We start from the raw sequence: 18,447 nt of genomic DNA, 5'->3' as shown, positions 1-18,447 counted from the left end.
CCACTATTCAACGCCTAATGTTTTATACTTATATAGATCTATGTAACGCTTTTAATCTACTCTAGTACCTACGCAAATTTTATCAACGAATGTAGATTTATGCAATGTTTTAAACCTATTTCGACACCAATCCACCATTTTAATCTTAATATTTTACTTACTTATACTGATATGATGTCGTAGTTAGAAATATTGTAAACAGTCCATGTATTTCAGCAATGGCTGCAAAGTGGAGTCTGTGCTTATGAAGTAAATAAACCATTATTATTATTATTATTATAAAACGTCTTACCATTCTCTAATGCTTTACTCTTGGCAATGCCTGTTCTTGCATAATTGTTTTTTGTGCGTTCCCTACAGGTGTGTTTCGCCATCTACCCTGCCTCCAGACGGTACTTTTGGGGAACGATCTTATCTGTGATTGTGACATACTTGATCTAGAGAAATGGCTGAATAGAACAGGTACATTTTTTTATGTACTAACCTATTGTTTTTGCTTTTCAATAAGCTTGTTCTCTGCTTGAACTGCACATGCACAGTTTGATGCAAACCTCTGTGTCGATGATTGTTTTCTTGTCCATTGAACACTTAAAAAAAGGAATACGCGTTCGTATATACCAAGTTAAATCAAAGGGGTCGTGTGGCACAACGGCAGCGTGTGCGACTCGGAATCAAGAGGTCCCGGGTTCGAGTCCTGACATACCACTGATCTTGTGCTCTTTACACGACTTTCCCCACTAGACTCAGGTGAAAATGAGTATTGTCTGCCCAGTATTCGTTTCTATATGCGGGACACAACACCAGCAACAGTTGCCTCTGTTCTGCGTGTATTGCATTGTTGCAATAAATAAAATAAAAAAATAAGTCAAATCAAGCAACAGTTAAAAAACATTACTACTAAGCAACCTTCGCCAAGGCAACAGTTTAACTGCATCTCATGTTTCTTTTGTATGCAGCTGTGGATGCTCTGCGACATGGCGCATCGTCACAGCCAGTGGCCTGCTATATCTACAATCCGCGGCGGAGGGGAGTTCTTCTCAGCAACCTTCGAGAAGAAGACTTGCAGATGACGTGCCCAACGACAACCGACCCACCACCTACGGAATCTACTGTGCAGACCTGGTAAGTGTCCATCAGTTTACTTTAAGGTGCCCTTTCTTACCTTCGGGACGGAAGTATTGTTATGAGTGGCGTTGATAAATGCTAGGTTTGTAAGTTTGGGTTCCACTGATGTGAATTGGCAGAGATTTGGTTTCTGAATTGATTGACAGGATTTTGACCCGGTATATATTGGGTTCGAGGATGTGGTCACCAGGAACGTATGAAGTATAAACCACGAAGTCACAGGGGAGTAATCTCTAATTTGTTGTTACTAAAGAGAAAACTTCAAATCAAAAGAGCAATGTTTGTCACATGATTGAGGGATTACTTCAGCCTACAGGTTTCCTTATAGTTGACAATGAAAGAATAAAGGATTGAGGGATTACTTCAGCCTACAAGTTTCCTTATAGTTGACAATGAAAGAATAAGATACCAATAAAAGCTCGGAAGGCCAATATTTTGTAAAGATGGCATATAGATGTAAGGAATCTAGACTATATATAGTTGTCATGAGTGATGATGCATGTCCCCTATCAATTTTGTTGTCTCCCTCTAAATACACCCTCTCGCTACTTCATCTTCTGCACAGTCCAACATCTCTTACTACTGAATTGGTGACATCTCCTCGCCTTGTGACAACTCCTACAGCAACAACACAGCTTCCACCGGCTCTTACAACAACAACACAGCCAGGGACATGCACCGCCCCAAGGGACATCACCGTGCAAAACGTACAGGACTCTCGTGCTGAAAATCACATGGTTTCACGACGGTAAAGCTGCAAGTGTGGACCTGACAGGATTCGTCATTCAGTACCAAATCTTTAGGGCAGCAGTCGTGGATAGATACACAAGACATTCACCACAATGGCCGTAACTTTGCAATATTGGACCTTCTTCCCAATACGCCTTACCAAGCATGTGTGGCCGTTCTTTGCAAGGATGAGCTTAGAAAACCTGGACTGGACCACTGTGTGACATTTTCAACGAAGATCGTGTCGACTTATCAGCTACCGCGGACAACAGTAGTCGGGTTGGCTGTTGGCATCCCTTTGCTGCTCGTCATCCTCTGCCTAGTAGCGGCAATCGTCATTGTCCTGAAGAAGAGAGGGCCTTTCTCTACAGAGCAAGATGCCGGCCACACTCCTGAGCGTCCTCAACTCCAGGTATTTCCTTTTCATTGCATTATCAGTAAACTTTTTCCTAGTGTAGTCTGTGTGCAATACAAAACCACACTGTTTAGTTGTCTATGGAGCCTCTCTCATTGGATTTGTGACAGTTCTCCGAGTCTAAGCCAAGAGGCCATTTTCAAAAGGAGACCTACCAATAGGAGCTCGCCATTCTTTGTCACCATAACTCACAGTCCAATATAGGAGGTCAGCATGTTCTGTCACCGTTAAAACCAGTCAAAACGGCCTCTAGCACCATGTCTAAAATAGTCACAGGAAGAGATGCTGAAAAAAAACGAAGCACTATTAGTGTATATTCTTGATATTGATTGCTGAATTTTTGTTCAAGCATTAAGTCCCCGGCCTGGCCCCAGTTCGGAAATGTGGCCTTAGCATAACTTAGGAATCATCTGCAAATCCAAGATACCAACAAGCTAAATTTCTGTTTTTCAATAGCAGGAAGCCAATCCCAGCACGGCTGACGGTGCAGTTGGTCCCGTTGATGACCCACCCTACCACAGCATCAGAGACAATCCGCGGAGGCGTCCTGATCGGGAGAACAGGTACCAAAACGCAGGGTTCGCCGCAGAGCCCGTAGGCGACAGAATCTCCAGCTCGTACCTGGACTTCCCAACATCTACGAGCATCCTCAACTCTGCGGCAGGTCTGTTTGCCTGTTTGTTACTTCCAAAACGGAAGTATTGTTTTTGACCGCGCGAAAGTTTGTGTGTTTGGATCGAATAATCATCACGTCGACATATTAGAAATATAATTTCATATAAGTATAAATGACGATGCACTGCAATACCACACTACTAGTATTTTCCCAAGAAAACACATGACGTAACCACCACTTGCTAATAATGGTTCTCTATGGTACTTCAGCGGAACTTTCAGCTATCTCTTCTTTTGGACACGCTATATGGTAATTGTTTTGGGGGCTTTTGTATAGCCTTTTCTATTCCCTTTACGGAAGTATTGTTTTGGGTGGCGCTAGTTCGTGCTAGGTCTGTATGTTTCGGTTCCGAAGGTAGCGATTAGGTTCCGAAGGTGGTGATATGGTCTCCCTTAATTGACAGGGGTTTCACCAGGTACATGTATTGCCTGGGTTTAAGGTTGTGGTCACCAGGAATGTATGAAACAATAACGACAAGTTTCCTTATATCATCGTATTAGTAGTGATACATTCTATGGTGTGATGCATTAACGCAAGCTTTGTTCTACTATAACCGGGAGTTTAAAATCACTGATTTCTTGTGATGTATTTGTTTCTGTATCTGTATAGCCGGTATAACCGTCCTTCGGCGTAACACACCAGCTTCTGTATCTGTATAGCCGGTATAACCGTCCTTCGGCGTAACACACCAGCTTCTGTATCTGTATATAGCCGGTATAACCGTCCTTCGGCGTAACACACCAGCTTCTGTATCTGAATAGCTGGTATAACCTCCCTTCGGCGTAACACCAGCTTCTGTATCTGTATAGCCGGTATAACCGCCCTTCGGCGCAACACACCAGCTTCGCAGGCACGCGGCGCGATGGCAGCTGGCTACATTACACCGAACGATTTGTTAGACCTAACCCTTGAACATCTAACTCTAAGCATTGTTCAAATCTATCTAATGATAATGCTTGTTGCAGCCGGAGAGACAACTGGGAACCGAAGGTTCTCCGAAAGCTCCTTTAACAACCCCGTCTACACGCCGGACAGCGTCAACGAAAACATCTACACGAGAGTCAACGACGACGGTCTGGATGGAGCAATGGCAAGAGCGTCATCCGCAGAGGAAGACGTTTACATCGATGTTATCGCTTAATCGATAATGTTGTTGTCGTAAGCAAGACCTAGTCTCTACCAGACTAACTACGCTGGCTATACATGTATATAGGAGAATATTTGCCATGGGAGTTTGGCCGCCTTGTAGGTTTGACTGGCCGCGGAGGAAAAGAACTACCTCCCCGCGGCCGGACCCCTTGGGCAAGTTTTACTCTTTTTTTGCCGTATTCTACAATCCGCAATCCCGTAGAAAAGCCTGGTGGAGGCTAAGCAAGACAGCAGCCATTGCCGACGTTTAAAAACTTTTAAGTAGCCACTGGCATATAAAACTCTTTATGAAGCAAGTTGAAACTGTAATGTCAAACACAAGAAAATGGACTCACCCAAATTTTCGACTGTACAACTTCAGTCTTTGTCAAGGAATGAACAATCCACCGCTTCCGTGACGTCACGCAGATAACACACGTGACTCCGTGAGTTGCAGAAAGTCTGTGGCGCCCCCCGTCGCTGTTGAGGGATGGTTGTAGTGCCCTGATGTTGTAATGCGTCATAATGACTTCTACCAACACAGATGAACTTTCAAGATAATATAAAACTCTTGGCTATATAATTACTAAGGCTGGGCAAACTAAATGCTTTAGAACCTACGTAGGAATGTATATATCAATATAAACATATACGGGTTATTGAATGAGGACAGAACTTTTTATCCCTTGTAATTACAGACCAGAGTTAGTTACTTGTGAAATAAGGTTTGGCCCTTGGTCCTGTAATCTAACAACTAGACCATGAATGTGATATAGTGGTGTATATATAATATATATATAATATATATAATATATGGTGTATATATAATATTTCGTCATTTAGAAGATCACCAAAAAACTGCATTTCTACTAAGATCACAAAACCCACAAATTATGAAGAATGTGGGACTATTCATTATCCACTGCCTTCAAAGAAGAAGTCGAACCCCATAATAGCTACCGTAGTAGTAGAAGTAGTTTTTTTTTTCCAGACAGTTGTTACCTGTCTCCTGTTACTGTATTGCAATGAGTATTATACTTGATTGTAAAAGCAATTAGTCTTCGGGCATGATTTTGCGAATAAAGTTTCAAGTTATATAATGTTACTAACGACTACCCTAAAACATTGTAAGGCCATGATGATAGGAATTAAATATACCAACACGTTATATGGTAGGATCATAAATCACCAGCAAAAGAAACCATGCTTGTAAACAATTGTTCTTTTTCTATAGCTATCCATAGTGTTTGTAGTCTTCCATTTTAAAACAGATCAGTGCATGCGAACTGCTTTAATCAAGCTGTATCAGTTGAATGTGTACATCAATTATCATAGCTTATTTACAATCTATCAATATGGCACAATAATAATATGGTACATTGTACATTATACGTTCTTGACCATACTTTAACATCTTTTCTTTTCAAATAGTATTTAACCTGTGAAATGAAATGGTATTTTTCACAGTGATCACTTGTGTAGACATCAATGACTAAGTTAGGTACATCATATACCTCTCTTAAGTTCTTGTATGATAAATCTAATGCAATGACTTTTGCCATTACTTCTAGATTTTCTAGAAGTGTTTTGTTCAAGGAAGCCTGTAAATGCTCCTTCATTTACTTATAATGAACGATATTCTATATGCATTAATATCAAGGTTCTAATTACATGCAAGAGCGTCAATTTCATGTTTTACTGATAGTACACAATTTCTACATTGTACTTACGATATGTAGTCACCAAGATTTCAGCACATTAATTGCACAATCTTCCCACAACAAGTCATCATATGTAGCATCATATATAGCATCAACTCTCTTCATAATTCCACCATGTAATGCCACATTCAACACACATAAAACAGCCTGAGTTCTCTTCATCACATTAACATTTTTTAGATCTGATGATGATGATGAGATCCCATCAAAACAAATGTACTAGACATTCAAGTACTCAGTCAATGACATGGTTACCCTAAGTCTTGTCACATTTGAGAAGCCTTAACCAATGGCTGAGACTTCTTCACCATAATTTTATACCTTATGTCTGGTTTCAGGTTTGACATCTTGAAAATGTGATAGTCACCTGTTATGTCAACCCTTCCAAAAAGTTTGTGACAGTGGGTCGTGTGGCGCAACGGCAGAGCATTCGGCTCAGAACCAAAAGGTCCCGGGTTCGAACCCTGCTAAGTCACCAACCCTGTGCCTTTGGGATAGGCACTTTACATGACTTTCCTCACTTAAAAAAATGTGGTAAAATCTTCAAAAATCTTCTTAAATCATAACATTTTAAAATTAGATTCCGTCAAAACAAAATAATGTACTTTCAATTACTCATGGTTGCCCTAAGTCTGCAACATTAGACAACAGAAACCAAACGTTTTTTTTTAGATCCCGCCAAAGCAGATGTACTTGACATTCAAGTACTCGTGGATGCCATATTTGGAGCCCTCCACACCTATCCCAGACTCCTTCACACCTCCGAACGGAGCCTCGACCATGGACACGAGACCCTCGTTCACGCCGACCATCCCGACCTCCATACGCTCAGCCACGCGCCAGATTTGGCCAATGTCGTTGGAGTAGAAGTAACCGGCCAGACCAACGCTGGCGGAATTTGCGATTGCCACAGCCTCTTCTTCGGTCTTGAACCTACAAGTATTAAAAAAAAACACACAAATTATTGAACATCATGAAATAGAACAGCAATACAATAGCCAGATCTGGCCAATGTCGTTGGAGTAGAAGTAACCAGCCAGTCCAACACTGGCGGAGTTTGCGATGGCAACGGCCTCTTCTTCTGTCTTGAACCTACATGTGTGTCAAACATAAATTATTGAACATCACAAAATAGAACAGCAATACAATAGCCAGATCTGGCCAATGTCGTTGGAGTAGAAGTAACCAGCCAGACCAACACTGGCGGAGTTTGCGATGGCAACGGCCTCTTCTTCTGTCTTGAACCTACAAGTAGGTAAAACACAGATTGTTGAACATTGAGGAACAGCACAGCAATACATGTACAAGGAAAGCCTGCAAAGAGTATTATTTCGAAAAGGACTTGATAAATATGAGATGTGACTCATGTACAAAATACAGACATTTCTATTCTTATATCTCACAGCCTCTTCCTCTGTCTTGAACCTCTGTCTTGAATGTATGTCAAACACAAATTGTTGCACATTGAGAAATAGACTGCAGCCTCCTCCTGACTTACATGTAAGTGCTACTTTTCTACTACAGTGAAATCACAATATATAATTTTCTAGACTGTTCAAAATAGTCATTACATCTTATAAGGAATGTGATCCAAATCCAGCTGTATTCTTCTACTGGTAGTGACAGAGAAGACAGGCACTATGTACAGTACAATGTACTTACAGGCTCATTGTACCAGGTAAAATTCCTCTAGCTCAATAAACAAGCACAACAAACAGTGAAACAGGGCTTAGCAGTCGTAAGCAAATCAAACAGTAGTGCACATACATGTACCTGGTCTAGAAGCAAGGTTGCCAACTACTGGACTAGGCATGCTACTATTGGTAATAATCAGACGTACTTGATAACCGGCGCAACAGGCCCGAATGTCTCCTGTTGAGTACACAGCATGTCGGTGGTGACTCCCTTCAGCAGGGTCGGCTCGAAGAACGTTCCTCCCAGGGCGTGGCGCTTCCCTCCCGTAACCACGGCGGCGCCCTTTGACACCGCGTCAGAGATTTGGGCCTCAATCTGAAGCAAAGCATTTATAGTATGGTTGAAACAAAACAAACAAAAAACATTCAATACAGATCCTACGATATGGTGACCAGCCGCTCCAGCTCTGTCTTGTTACATAATATGTAACCCAACACCACAGGGTGTCTGCTACAGCACCAGTTACCATGGTGACAGACATCTGGTCCAGGTCATTGTCATTGACCTTATGTGTTTGGAGAAGAAGAAGAAACAGGACCAAAAACAATGTTTTCCTTAAACATAATTACAGATGAGAGTTTCAAAATATCATCAGCTCTATGAAAGTGAAGCATTGAAAAAAAATTGTCATCATTTGTGTTTACTTGTACAAACCTTCTCCACAGCTTTGGTGTTAATAAGAGGACCCTGAGTGTTCCCCTTGTCCAGCCCATCTCCCACCTTCAGCTGTGCTGACATGGCCGCCTCCAGTTTGGCACAGAAAGCATCATGGATTCCCTCCTGTACTAGGAACTTGTTGGCACATACACAGGTCTGGAAAGGAAAAAGAGGCTTCAGTTTTGGCATTTTTATATTTTCACAGTGTGCATCCAGGATTTCTTCTTGTACTTGTACAAGGAACCAGTTGGCACAGTTGGTCTGGAAAGAAAAAATGCTACAGTAATGCCGGTACTGCCTGTATTTTGTCACAAAACTCATTGTGAATTCCCTTTTGTAGAAGAAACAAAGGTCTAGAGAGGAAAAAATGAAGCTACAATCATGCCACCTCCAGTTTGGCACAAAATGCATCATGGATTCCCTCCTGTACTAGGAACGGGTTGGCACAGACACAGGTCTGGAAAGGAAAAAAAAAGCTTCAGTTATGGCACTTTATTAGCCTGGGTACCAAACCTTAGGGTCAGCTTGGGGGTTATTTTCCTACCCCTGACCCTAAGCACAGCTGAACTACTAGTATACCCAAAGACCTATCCAGCTGGTTTCCCTTTATCCCCTGCAGCTGGCTTACAATTCTTCTATATGTGCTGAACATTATGAGAAAGGAAACCTAAACTGTCTGCATAAACCTCCCGGGGTATATTTTGGGGCCTGTTTTGATCGCGTAGTGCAGGTAAAATTTGCCTAGTGCAGCTAACTTTCAATGTTACCTACACCGGTGCAGGTATGCAGAAAAAATTATTTCCAGCACAATGCAGATGACAATAAAATGACGACACTCACCTGTCCCATGTACCTGAACTTGGACACCATGGCCCCCTGCACCGCTGCATCTACATTAGCGCTGTCAAACACCACAAACGGGGCGTGGCCTCCCAGCTCCATGGACGCTTTCTTAACTGTCTCCGCTCCCCACTTCAACAGTAGCTGGGGAAGGGAGAAGGGAATTCTTTTTATACATTCCAACATGTAATCACAAGACAAAAGAAAACACAACTGAAGAATTAAATGCAAAACGCTTCTTTCGATATTTCAATAGCAGGTGAAGGAAAAGAAAGAAAGAAAGAAAGAAAGAAAGAAAGAAAGAAAGAAAGAAAGAAAGAAAGAAAGAAAGGTGGACCACAAGAGCCATTTTGGCTTGGACCACCATGGTACCATAAGCTAATACCAAGCCAAGTAATACAAGTTACCTTCCTGACAGCAGTAGACCCTGTGATTGAACATGGGAGGAACACCGAATGTTCTGACTATTCCCCTTGGCCTTTTTTGTTGCCAACTCTACTTCTTCAATGTGACTTTAACCTGTCTCTCTACAAGCACCATTTTGGCTTGGAGCACCAGTAGCTTATAAAGGGTTAAATGCAAGTAAAACTATACTCCTTACCTTCTCGACTGGTCAAAAGCTCTAGGTTTTTGATCTAAAGTCTTAACTTTAAACATTAACTACCAACACAGATGAACCTTCATGATAGTAACGTACCTTCCCAACAGCAGTAGACCCTGTGAACGATATCTTCGCGACGAGCGGGTCTGTGCAGAGCGTTTTCCGACAGTGTTTTAACTTTAAACATTAACTACCAACACAGATGAACTTTCATGATAGTAACGTACCTTCCCAACAGCGGTAGACCCTGTGAACGATATCTTCGCGACCAGCGGGTCTGTGCAGAGCGTTTTCCCGACCGCGTCCACATTCTTCCGCGAACAGGTCACGATGTTAAACACCCCGGCGGGAATACCGGCCTGATGCGCCAGGTCCACCATCGCGAGCGTTGTCAGCGGAGTTTCCTCCGAGGGTTTGAGCACGACGGTACAACCGGCCGCTAGCGCCGCGCCGGCCTTCCTCGTAACCATCGCGTACGGGAAGTTCCACTGGAAATTTACAAGTAAAAACAAAATTTTAGTGAGCTGAGACTTATAATTTTATATTCCCCATGAAAGATACATGTATAAAGTAGAGTGGATTCAAGCTAACCAGCATCTTCCTCATCCAACTGACATCTTTCACACCACAGTTGTCCCTGTAAATTGAAGACATCTGGAGCTGCATAGTTCCTGTTCTGAACTAAGTTAACTAAAATATTCTAACACGATAGCGAGCGTTGTCAGCGGAGTTTCCTCCGAGGGTTTGAGCACGACAGTACAACCAGCTGCTAGCGCCGCACCCGCTTTCCTCGTAACCATCGCGTACGGGAAGTTCCACTAGACAGAAAAGTTACAAGAATAAAAACAAAACTTATCACACTATCTTATCACAGTGTGAGTGAGTACTAGTGAATCAATTTGAGTGAGGTGAGACAAACAACTACTAGCTATAGTAGGTTTGTCCTATGAAAGATATGTAGAAAGTAGAGTGGATTCATATGCCTCAAGCTAACCGACATCTCGCACACGCAGTCTTCCCTCATTAAGCCACACAGTTCCTGTTTAGAACTTTAATTCAGCCTGTCACAACCGGTGGCTCTGTCCAGTGGGTTTTCACCAAAAAGGGTGCCCAGAAGTTTAAATAATATAAATAAAATATAAGTAAAAATAAAAAAAACTACTGTAACAATGAAACTCACCGGTGTGATCATGGAGGCCACCCCCACTGGCTGATGAACCACCACGATTCGCTTACTCTTGGCCGGCGCCGGGATCGTGTCCCCGTAGGTACGTCGAGCTTCCTCTGCAAACCACTCAAGAAACGTTGCAGCGTAGTTAACCTCCCCCAGGGACTCTGTCACTGGTTTGCCCTGCAATACGTTATACATTAGATTTGGACTAAACTATTTAAAGATAGGTGAGAAATTGTCATCATTTGCAATCAGTTTAATTTTGAATTCTATGAATGCAGCATAGTTAACCTCCCCCAGGGACTCTGTCACTGGTTTGCCCTGGAATATGTTACACATTAGATTTGGACTAAACCACTTGAAAAAAGGGTAAGAAATTGTAAGAAAAGGTAAGAAAGAACTAGAAATTACTTGAGCAGGTTTAAATCAAATACCTAATAGCAGGATTAGACTTTTTGGATAGGAAAACAATATTGAGGCTTAGCCATGCTCAAGTAATTTTTATAATTCTAGAATGCCATGAATGCTATTCAGGTATGTTAGGTAAAGCTGTGACTCTGGCAAGTTAGTACAACTTACAAGAAGTTTTTTTTGTATATTTGACCTCTATACATTGTAACATATGACAAGTATGTGCTATGTAAGAGAGCTGCTAACAATGTTACTAGTACGAACAATACAAGTATCTTATGAGGAGAAACACCATGGTCTCTTTAATTTCACCCAATGAAATCCTTACATTTTCCACTGTGAGCAGCTCAGCCAGACTGTCTTTCTTCTCCACAATCAGCTCAAACCAGCGCCTCAACAGAAGGCTGCGCTCCTGAAACATACAGGTATATTTTCCTTTAGTACATTCAACATTCTTATCATGAGTAAAACCATGTTCTGTATCTGTATATCTGGTATAACCACCCTTCGGCATAACACGCCATTTTTTTTCTGTATCTGGATAGCCGGTATAACCGCCCTTCGGTGTAACACACCAGCTTCTGTATCTGTATTGCCGGTATAACCACCCTTCGGTGTAACACACCAGCTTCACAGGCACGTGGCGCGGCGGCAGCTGCTACATTACACCAGCGACTTGTTACACCTAACCCTTGCACATCTAACTCTAGACTTTGTTTAAAGCTATCTAATGACAATGCCCCTACTGTACTTGGTGACAGCGAGTTCCGCTCTGTGATAGTTCTAGGAAAGAATGAAAGCCATGTTCGTGGTTAATCCTTTACCTTAGCTGTTGTCTCCCTCCATGTCTGAAACGCGTCGTACGCTGTCCTGATAGCATTAGTGGCGTCGCCTGCGTTCATGTCAGGAACAGAACCCAGGACCTCTCCACTGGATGGGTTGGTAACTGTGGGTCAAGGGTCACCGAGGTGGCAGATAGCATTATCATGTAAGCCATGTGCCATATATATACATGTACTATATTACCTTTTTGAAATAACTATAATGTAATTTTCAATACATAGAACTTGTAGGTATCACTGTGGACGTGAGAGTAGATGTTAGCTAGATATGTAGTACTGAAGAGTTTGCCATGCATTGTACCCGTTACAATTGTTGTGCAATAAAGATTGACTTGACTTGACATAAAATTCTTGGGATGATAACTTCAGATAAAGCATGGAGGTAGAAAAAGAGACCTCCATGGATAAAGGAAGACAAGACAAGACAAACCTTGGAAGGTTTCCCCGCTTGTTGCAGACACCCACTGCCCTCCTACATACGCTCTGTCCTTCAGCAGGCTGGAGTAGCTCCTGGCCATGGCGAACGCGATTCCTGGTCGTCGGGAAGACATGACATGTCGGTAACATTCAACCATCTTGAATTCGAACGAGATGAAAGGCCCCTAGTCCAAACCCGCAATACATACATTTCTTGGGTATTATCCCGCTACAACCGCATATATATGCAATTACGTCTTCAAACGAATATTTCTAGCACAAAAACGTGACATTTGGGATGGTAGTTGTGTTTAAAGTGAGGATAGAATTTGCGGGTGAGGAAAAAGTTACTTCCGAAGTCAACGGCGGCCATCTTGGTTTTGACCTTTGACCGGTGATAAACAGTCGAACGCAACGAATCATGTTTTTTCGCCGATTGTAAAATAAAATGGTAAGCAAACTAATCTTATGAGGCCATATGTTTTTTGTTATGCCCTCTGATGCTGATTCAAGCGTTGTTTCTGAGAAAAAATACTTTATTTGTGATTTTGCTGTGGTTCCAACCGCACCAAATTAGTGAACTTGCAAAAAAAAAACCTGATTACACAAGTTTTGACATTTTGTAGAAGTTTTTGCAATGACGTGTAGTGTTCTCGATATGTAAAACCCCACTATTTACCCTAATTGTAAGACTGATTTATCAGTCACTACACTAATCTTAAAAAGATATTTCACTAAATCTTAACATTTGCAAAGCAATAAGTTGCATCATTACCTTCGGACATGGTCTGCTCTGCTAATTCTTACTCAAACACATTCACATACATGTACTACTAGTATATGGTGACAGGAGCAGAGCAGACCATGAAATTGCAACATTATGTAACCTCACCATGGTGACAGACATCAACAAATCATGTCATTGGCCAGGTCAGAGGTCACTGTTTGGAGAAGAAGACGAGGAAGAAACGGAGCAAAACAATATGTTTTCCTTAACATAATTAGTGATTTTGTGATTTTATAATGGCCAGACAGTAGTTATGCCACGCCCCCTGACTATGCCAAAACGCATGGGGTAAAGTCCACGCACGCTTTCTCTCACGTGAATCGTATTACTTTTGCTGCACACTTCAAATCTTAAATCTTATCTTTCGTCAGATAAACTGGGTGGCATTGTCATTAAGTGCGTGACCAATTGTGTTTTTACAATTAAGAAAGTATCGCTCAATTTGCCTAGGAAAAAAAGGTTAGTGCTGGGACAAACTCACAAAGCCAAAATGATATCCTTGGAAACGAAAAAAAAAGATGTTCTTTGATATATTTTCTATAATTGAACGCTTTGGCGTGCCCAATGCAAATAGGTCTCCAGGGTAGGGTTCACCTTCAATGCTGCACTGTTTACGATGTAAATTACACTTCTTTTTTTCCGAAAATTCATCATTTTTGTGATTTGATTAGCAAGGATACATTTAAGACACCCGCCTTGCACGGTTCTGGATATAGTAAACGCGTATTCAGAACCGTGCCTGCGGCAAATATATGTTGTTGGATAAACGGAGACTATCCAGAACCGTGGCTGATCCTAACCTTAACCCATTCAGGCAAAGAACTAGATAGGGACAGTTCTGGACAGAATACATACCCCTTTGTAAGCTTGGAATAGAAGAACGAAAGGAGATGAAGAAAGTCTTGCCGGTAGAAGTGTCGGTACAAAGTCCAACTGAGTCGAACCATACCTGCACGGGTGACCTTTGGCGTTCAAACTTTGAACCTATCAGACCGAACAACGAGACGCAACTTTGGTGCAATTTTTACTTAAATCGCTAGATGGCAGCATTGCAAAGCCTAAATTTGAACGGTGCTACTTCAACTTTTCTTTCCTCTTCTCTTTTTTGTCCGTCACATTTCCCCGTGTGTGTCTGTATCCTAGTGTGTGTGTGTGTGTGTGTGTGTGTGTGTGTGTTGTGTGTGTATCCTAGTGTGTGTGTGTGTGTGTGTGTGTGTGTGTGTGTGTGTGTGTGTGTGTGTATCCTAGTGTGTGTGTGTGTGTGTGTGTGTGTGTGTGTGTGTGTGTGTGTGTGTTTGTGTGTGTGTGTGTTTGTGTGCGCGCGTTTCTGTCTGTCTGTCTTTGCGCGTCACCGTTTGTGCATTCGTGCATGCAGTTGAGTGACAGTGTGGGAAATCCACACCGGGTCATTGAGACTGAACAACACTGCACTCCGACTAAAAAAAAAACAAAACTAAAAACGCAAACACGCCAGCGCTGCTTCACACAGTTCTTTTGTCTAGCCTGTGTCGTTCAAGCGCACAGGTGTAACGTCCCAGATTTGACCTCCCGAACTCTAGCCGAACGTCACCCAAACATGGTTGGGAGTAGGTCGGCTTAAAGTCGGCTGGTGTTCGGCGAATTCGGCCACGCACTATTAAAGATTAACATAAAACTAACGTAAGCTGAACTACAAAGTGGAGAGGAGCAGAGATTCAAATCAAAGTCATGTCGGTTTGTTACAGAATGGCTGATGACAAGCTTTGGCGTTTTCTTTAGACCGGGTTTTATACGTTTGACTGACCAATAAAAAGCGCCCGCGGCAGCTTACATTCCAGGTACAACAGGCGCTTCTCTGTTCACCTGTATGTACACATGCGACCGTGGTATCACAGGCTAGCCCAGTGATAATATGAACTGCACGAACCGACAATTAATCTTAATCAGTAGTAAAGTGGACTTAAGCCTACCCTCTGTGTCTCTTTCAGGGCTCCGCTCTGTTCACATGTATGTACACATGCGACCGGGTATCAGGCTAGCTCAGTTACAATTAGTTCTGGAGCCTAAAATTAATCTTCATTGATAGACTAGTAAATTGACTAACGCCCATTAGACCTTGGTCTACCGTCTGTGTCTCTTTCAAGGCTCCACAATACACACAATGCCATTGAAATTAAACAAAACCCTTCAATCTGTAAATAGTAGGGTCCCCAGGCGACAGTCATCGAGCAAAGTACACACTGCTTTCTGAGTTTGTTGTGCACATGTATGGCACAAGTGACACGCGAAAGGTGAGGGTGTCAAAATTAATATTCTAACATCATTAGGTATATCTGTTACAACCTTTGTTGGGGTCGTGTGGCGTAGCGGCAGAGTGCTCGGCTCGGAACCAAGAGGTCACGGGCCTGAGTCCTGACATGCCACCGATCTTGTGCCCTTGGGAAAGGCACTTTACACGACTTTCCTCACTTCGCTCAGGTGAAAATGAGTACTAGTATTGTACTGTCCCCTGTGTTGGTGACGGCATTTATATAAGTTGGAAAAACTGGAGTGTGCCGTCACCACGTCTTGTGACATGTTAGAATATAAAAAAAGACGTTGGAGATAACTCAACTGTCTTCAGCCGCCATGCATATCTACTAATTTGAAACTGATTAGGCTACAACCCGTGCATCAGCTAACAGAGAAGCAGATCGCCAACCTTGCTTGCGACAAGGGGCAGTGGAGGGATCTTGCAGTCGCCTGCGACCTGATACAACCTCTGGGGACCAATTTGGTAGATCACCAACTTGTATTGTTTGTATTTATCTTGGTTTTACTCACCTTGTAATTATGCATGTATTTTGTCAATGTGTTTTACAGTCGTTGTATGTTGTGAGTGGAAGGTGTTATATAAGCAACTTGTGCTTTTTGCCCAGTACTCAATAAATATATGTGAAGAAATAAAATAAAAAACTCTGGAGACAACTTGGTTTAAATCAAGGGTGAACAAATATCTGACCACGCAGTCATCACTGTAACCCAAAACATGTAAGTCGCTCTCACGAGCCTTGTTTTGAGGTGAATTCTGAAGTAAATAAAAAAAAAACAACTCAACCGTCCACAGCCGCCATGCATCTACCAAAATTGCAATTTGAATCTCGCGAACATCTGAACTGATTAGGTGTATAATGCCCTTGGGTATATAACAACCACAAACACACACCCGGACGCACTAGGTTTCACAAGACGTGTACAGGTCCGGAAACGCCCGGATATTCAGTGGATATTTTAGTTCAGTGTATCTTCAGTTGGAGAACGCGACGATTCATGACTTTATCTTTCCTTATCGGCCAGGTAATCTGACACCTCGATCACCTGACATTTCCGGTACTATACGACAAGTTAGTCAACAACCGTGAACTCCAAGATGGCGGTTTCGCGGAATGTGGTGTTCGGTGCCGCGTTTGCCGTGTGTTGTCTTCTTGCCACGTTGACTATCATGGCAAGTTATACCTATGTCAGCAAGGAGAAGGAACCGGGACCACGCTACAACAAACATACGAGACACCTGTTACAGAATCAGCTCATCGCTCAGTGAGTATTTTTTTACTGTCTCTTAATTTTTTTGTGCCACACCGATTTCCGCGAATCTAAAACGTCTTTTTTGGGGGGCTATGGTTTTTCTCGATATGAGCATGAAAATATATTTGAATATATAATTGTCATCATTATAAAAAGGACTCAGTACAGAAAATTTCTGCTTTGTCTGTTTTGATATATGGTCACAAGCTTGTCCAATTCTGACGACAACACTAACATAAAACGTGCATGTCAAAAAGTCATCAATTTTTTATCGAGCGATCGATTTATGGTTATTCGTTTTATTCCCCAATCATTTTTATGAGCATTCCTTCTTCGCCAGTTAGCGTTTTGTACATAAGAGTATAGAACAAATTGTCAAACTGCGAAATAGGAGGCCAGGTCACACACATCGTACAAGCGCAAACTGCCCGTTTTCGTAAGGCGTAATCAAGCCTTTTTAGTCTTCGTAAACCGTAGGCAGCCTCCCCAAAAATCGACGTAATTCGTAATAGAACATTAGCCGCAAAGCGTAAAGTCGTAATCAGCTCTGAGAATGTAACATAATTCGTAATCGGCGGCGAACATTTGCGTAATTCGTAATCACTAGCCCCCACCCGCCCCCAAAGAAGGCCCTCTTGGAATAGTCGTGCTTATGTCCTACAAAATTTAGCTTTCTTATCCCGGAAAAGTCTGCTTCAGATCTCTGCGTAGTTCTGTCACAGATTGCTTGAAAATTCTACGGTATTAAACTCGTACGACTGTCTAGAACGCATGTAACTATATACGCGTACCTGTTAGAGGCATGTACAATGGAGGGCGAATTACTTCCTTGTGAGTCACATGTCCTCATGTTTCGCAGTGAACCGGGCAATGGCGGATTTCTCGTAAGGTGGGGCACCCAAAACACCAGTTTTTGCACGGTCTTCACATTGATATAAGAAACAACAGTTGTATTTGGTCATAAGATAATTTATGACAGTCGTGTGTTACGATTTCTTCATTTGTATGACTCTGAGCTTTGAAAAATGGCAAAATGAATAGGGTCTAAAAGGGCCTGTCCGAACATATGGTTACCAATGTCAGCGATCGTTTTACAAATCCTTTCCAACGCCTAAATTATCCTTATTTCTCAACGCTCTAAAATCTTGATAAATTCGGTATTTTTCTAAGCCTTGTAGTGAACGGCAGTCAGCAGATGGCAATGTGTTTTTAAACCATTTTCTGGCCGACACTGAACAATCACCTGTTTGCGAAATGCAGAGACCGTAAAAAACAACTGCATGGCACACCTTTGGACTTCCAACAATGTGTGATTCCGCCCGTGCATTGGGTGAGGTTGAACCGTGCCCTGAACAAAGGCACGGTTACATACTTTTGAGATAGCGTCGTGCTACTATTTAGCAGCCATACCTTCTATAAGATCTGAGAGGTACAGGAACAGTGCCATTCCGTATACGTACCTGTCAAAACTCCTGTGTTTTGTGTAATGACCCGACTACTGTTTTTATATATCCATGTTATTCAGTTTGGGTATGTTTGTAAATATTGATGATATTTTGTACACGTGTGTGTTCCCTGAAACTGCGTAGCCAACCTGTTCTTTTACATTGTATTAGTAGGCTGCAATGTTGTTTTAATTTTGTGTCAATTTGAGAATAAACCACACACACACACACACACACACACACA

At 42.2% G+C, this 18,447-nt stretch overlaps 2 protein-coding genes and 1 pseudogene across 2 annotated transcripts in view; 2 read left to right on the top strand and 1 right to left on the bottom strand.

The window, feature by feature from the left end:
* LOC109468486 overlaps positions 1–4,166 on the top strand; it is a 9,346-nt pseudogene extending 5,180 nt beyond the window's left edge.
* A 1,995-nt stretch (positions 4,167–6,161) lies between these two features.
* LOC109468926 (succinate-semialdehyde dehydrogenase, mitochondrial-like) lies at positions 6,162–12,801 on the bottom strand. Its single transcript, XM_019767307.1, has 9 exons — positions 12,442–12,801; positions 11,994–12,115; positions 11,498–11,581; positions 10,768–10,938; positions 9,815–10,075; positions 8,987–9,130; positions 8,144–8,302; positions 7,635–7,804; positions 6,162–6,727 (listed from the first exon to the last, which is right to left on the bottom strand). The coding sequence occupies exons 1-9, from the start codon at positions 12,584–12,586 to the stop codon at positions 6,463–6,465; spliced, it is 1,521 nt and encodes a 506-aa protein (XP_019622866.1). The 5' UTR covers positions 12,587–12,801; the 3' UTR covers positions 6,162–6,462.
* A 3,665-nt stretch (positions 12,802–16,466) lies between these two features.
* The window catches only part of LOC109468930 (beta-1,4 N-acetylgalactosaminyltransferase 1-like), a 10,002-nt gene continuing 8,021 nt past the window's right edge, over positions 16,467–18,447 (top strand). Inside the window, exon 1 of the mRNA XM_019767310.1 lies at positions 16,467–16,770. Within this exon, the coding sequence (XP_019622869.1) occupies positions 16,604–16,770 (167 nt within the window). The 5' untranslated portion in view covers positions 16,467–16,603. The remainder of the gene's footprint in view (positions 16,771–18,447) is intronic.

This window comes from Branchiostoma belcheri, unplaced genomic scaffold (assembly GCF_001625305.1).
Source record: "Branchiostoma belcheri isolate BF01 breed outbred unplaced genomic scaffold, Haploidv18h27 scaffold2, whole genome shotgun sequence".
NCBI lineage: Eukaryota > Metazoa > Chordata > Leptocardii > Amphioxiformes > Branchiostomatidae > Branchiostoma > Branchiostoma belcheri.
Note: the sequence above shows the minus strand (reverse complement) of the source record. Positions and strands in the feature narration are given on the sequence as shown.

Coding starts and splice junctions, on each gene's coding strand:
- LOC109468926 (XM_019767307.1), bottom strand. CDS start 12,586: ATGGTTGAATGTTACCGACATGTCATGTCTTCCCGACGACCAGGAATC. Junction 7,805..8,143: donor ACACCAAAGCTGTGGAGAAG/GTTTGTACAAGT, acceptor GCTTTGCTTCAG/ATTGAGGCCCAAATCTCTGA. Junction 6,728..7,634: donor CCTGTTGCGCCGGTTATCAA/GTACGTCTGATT, acceptor TAATACTTGTAG/GTTCAAGACCGAAGAAGAGG.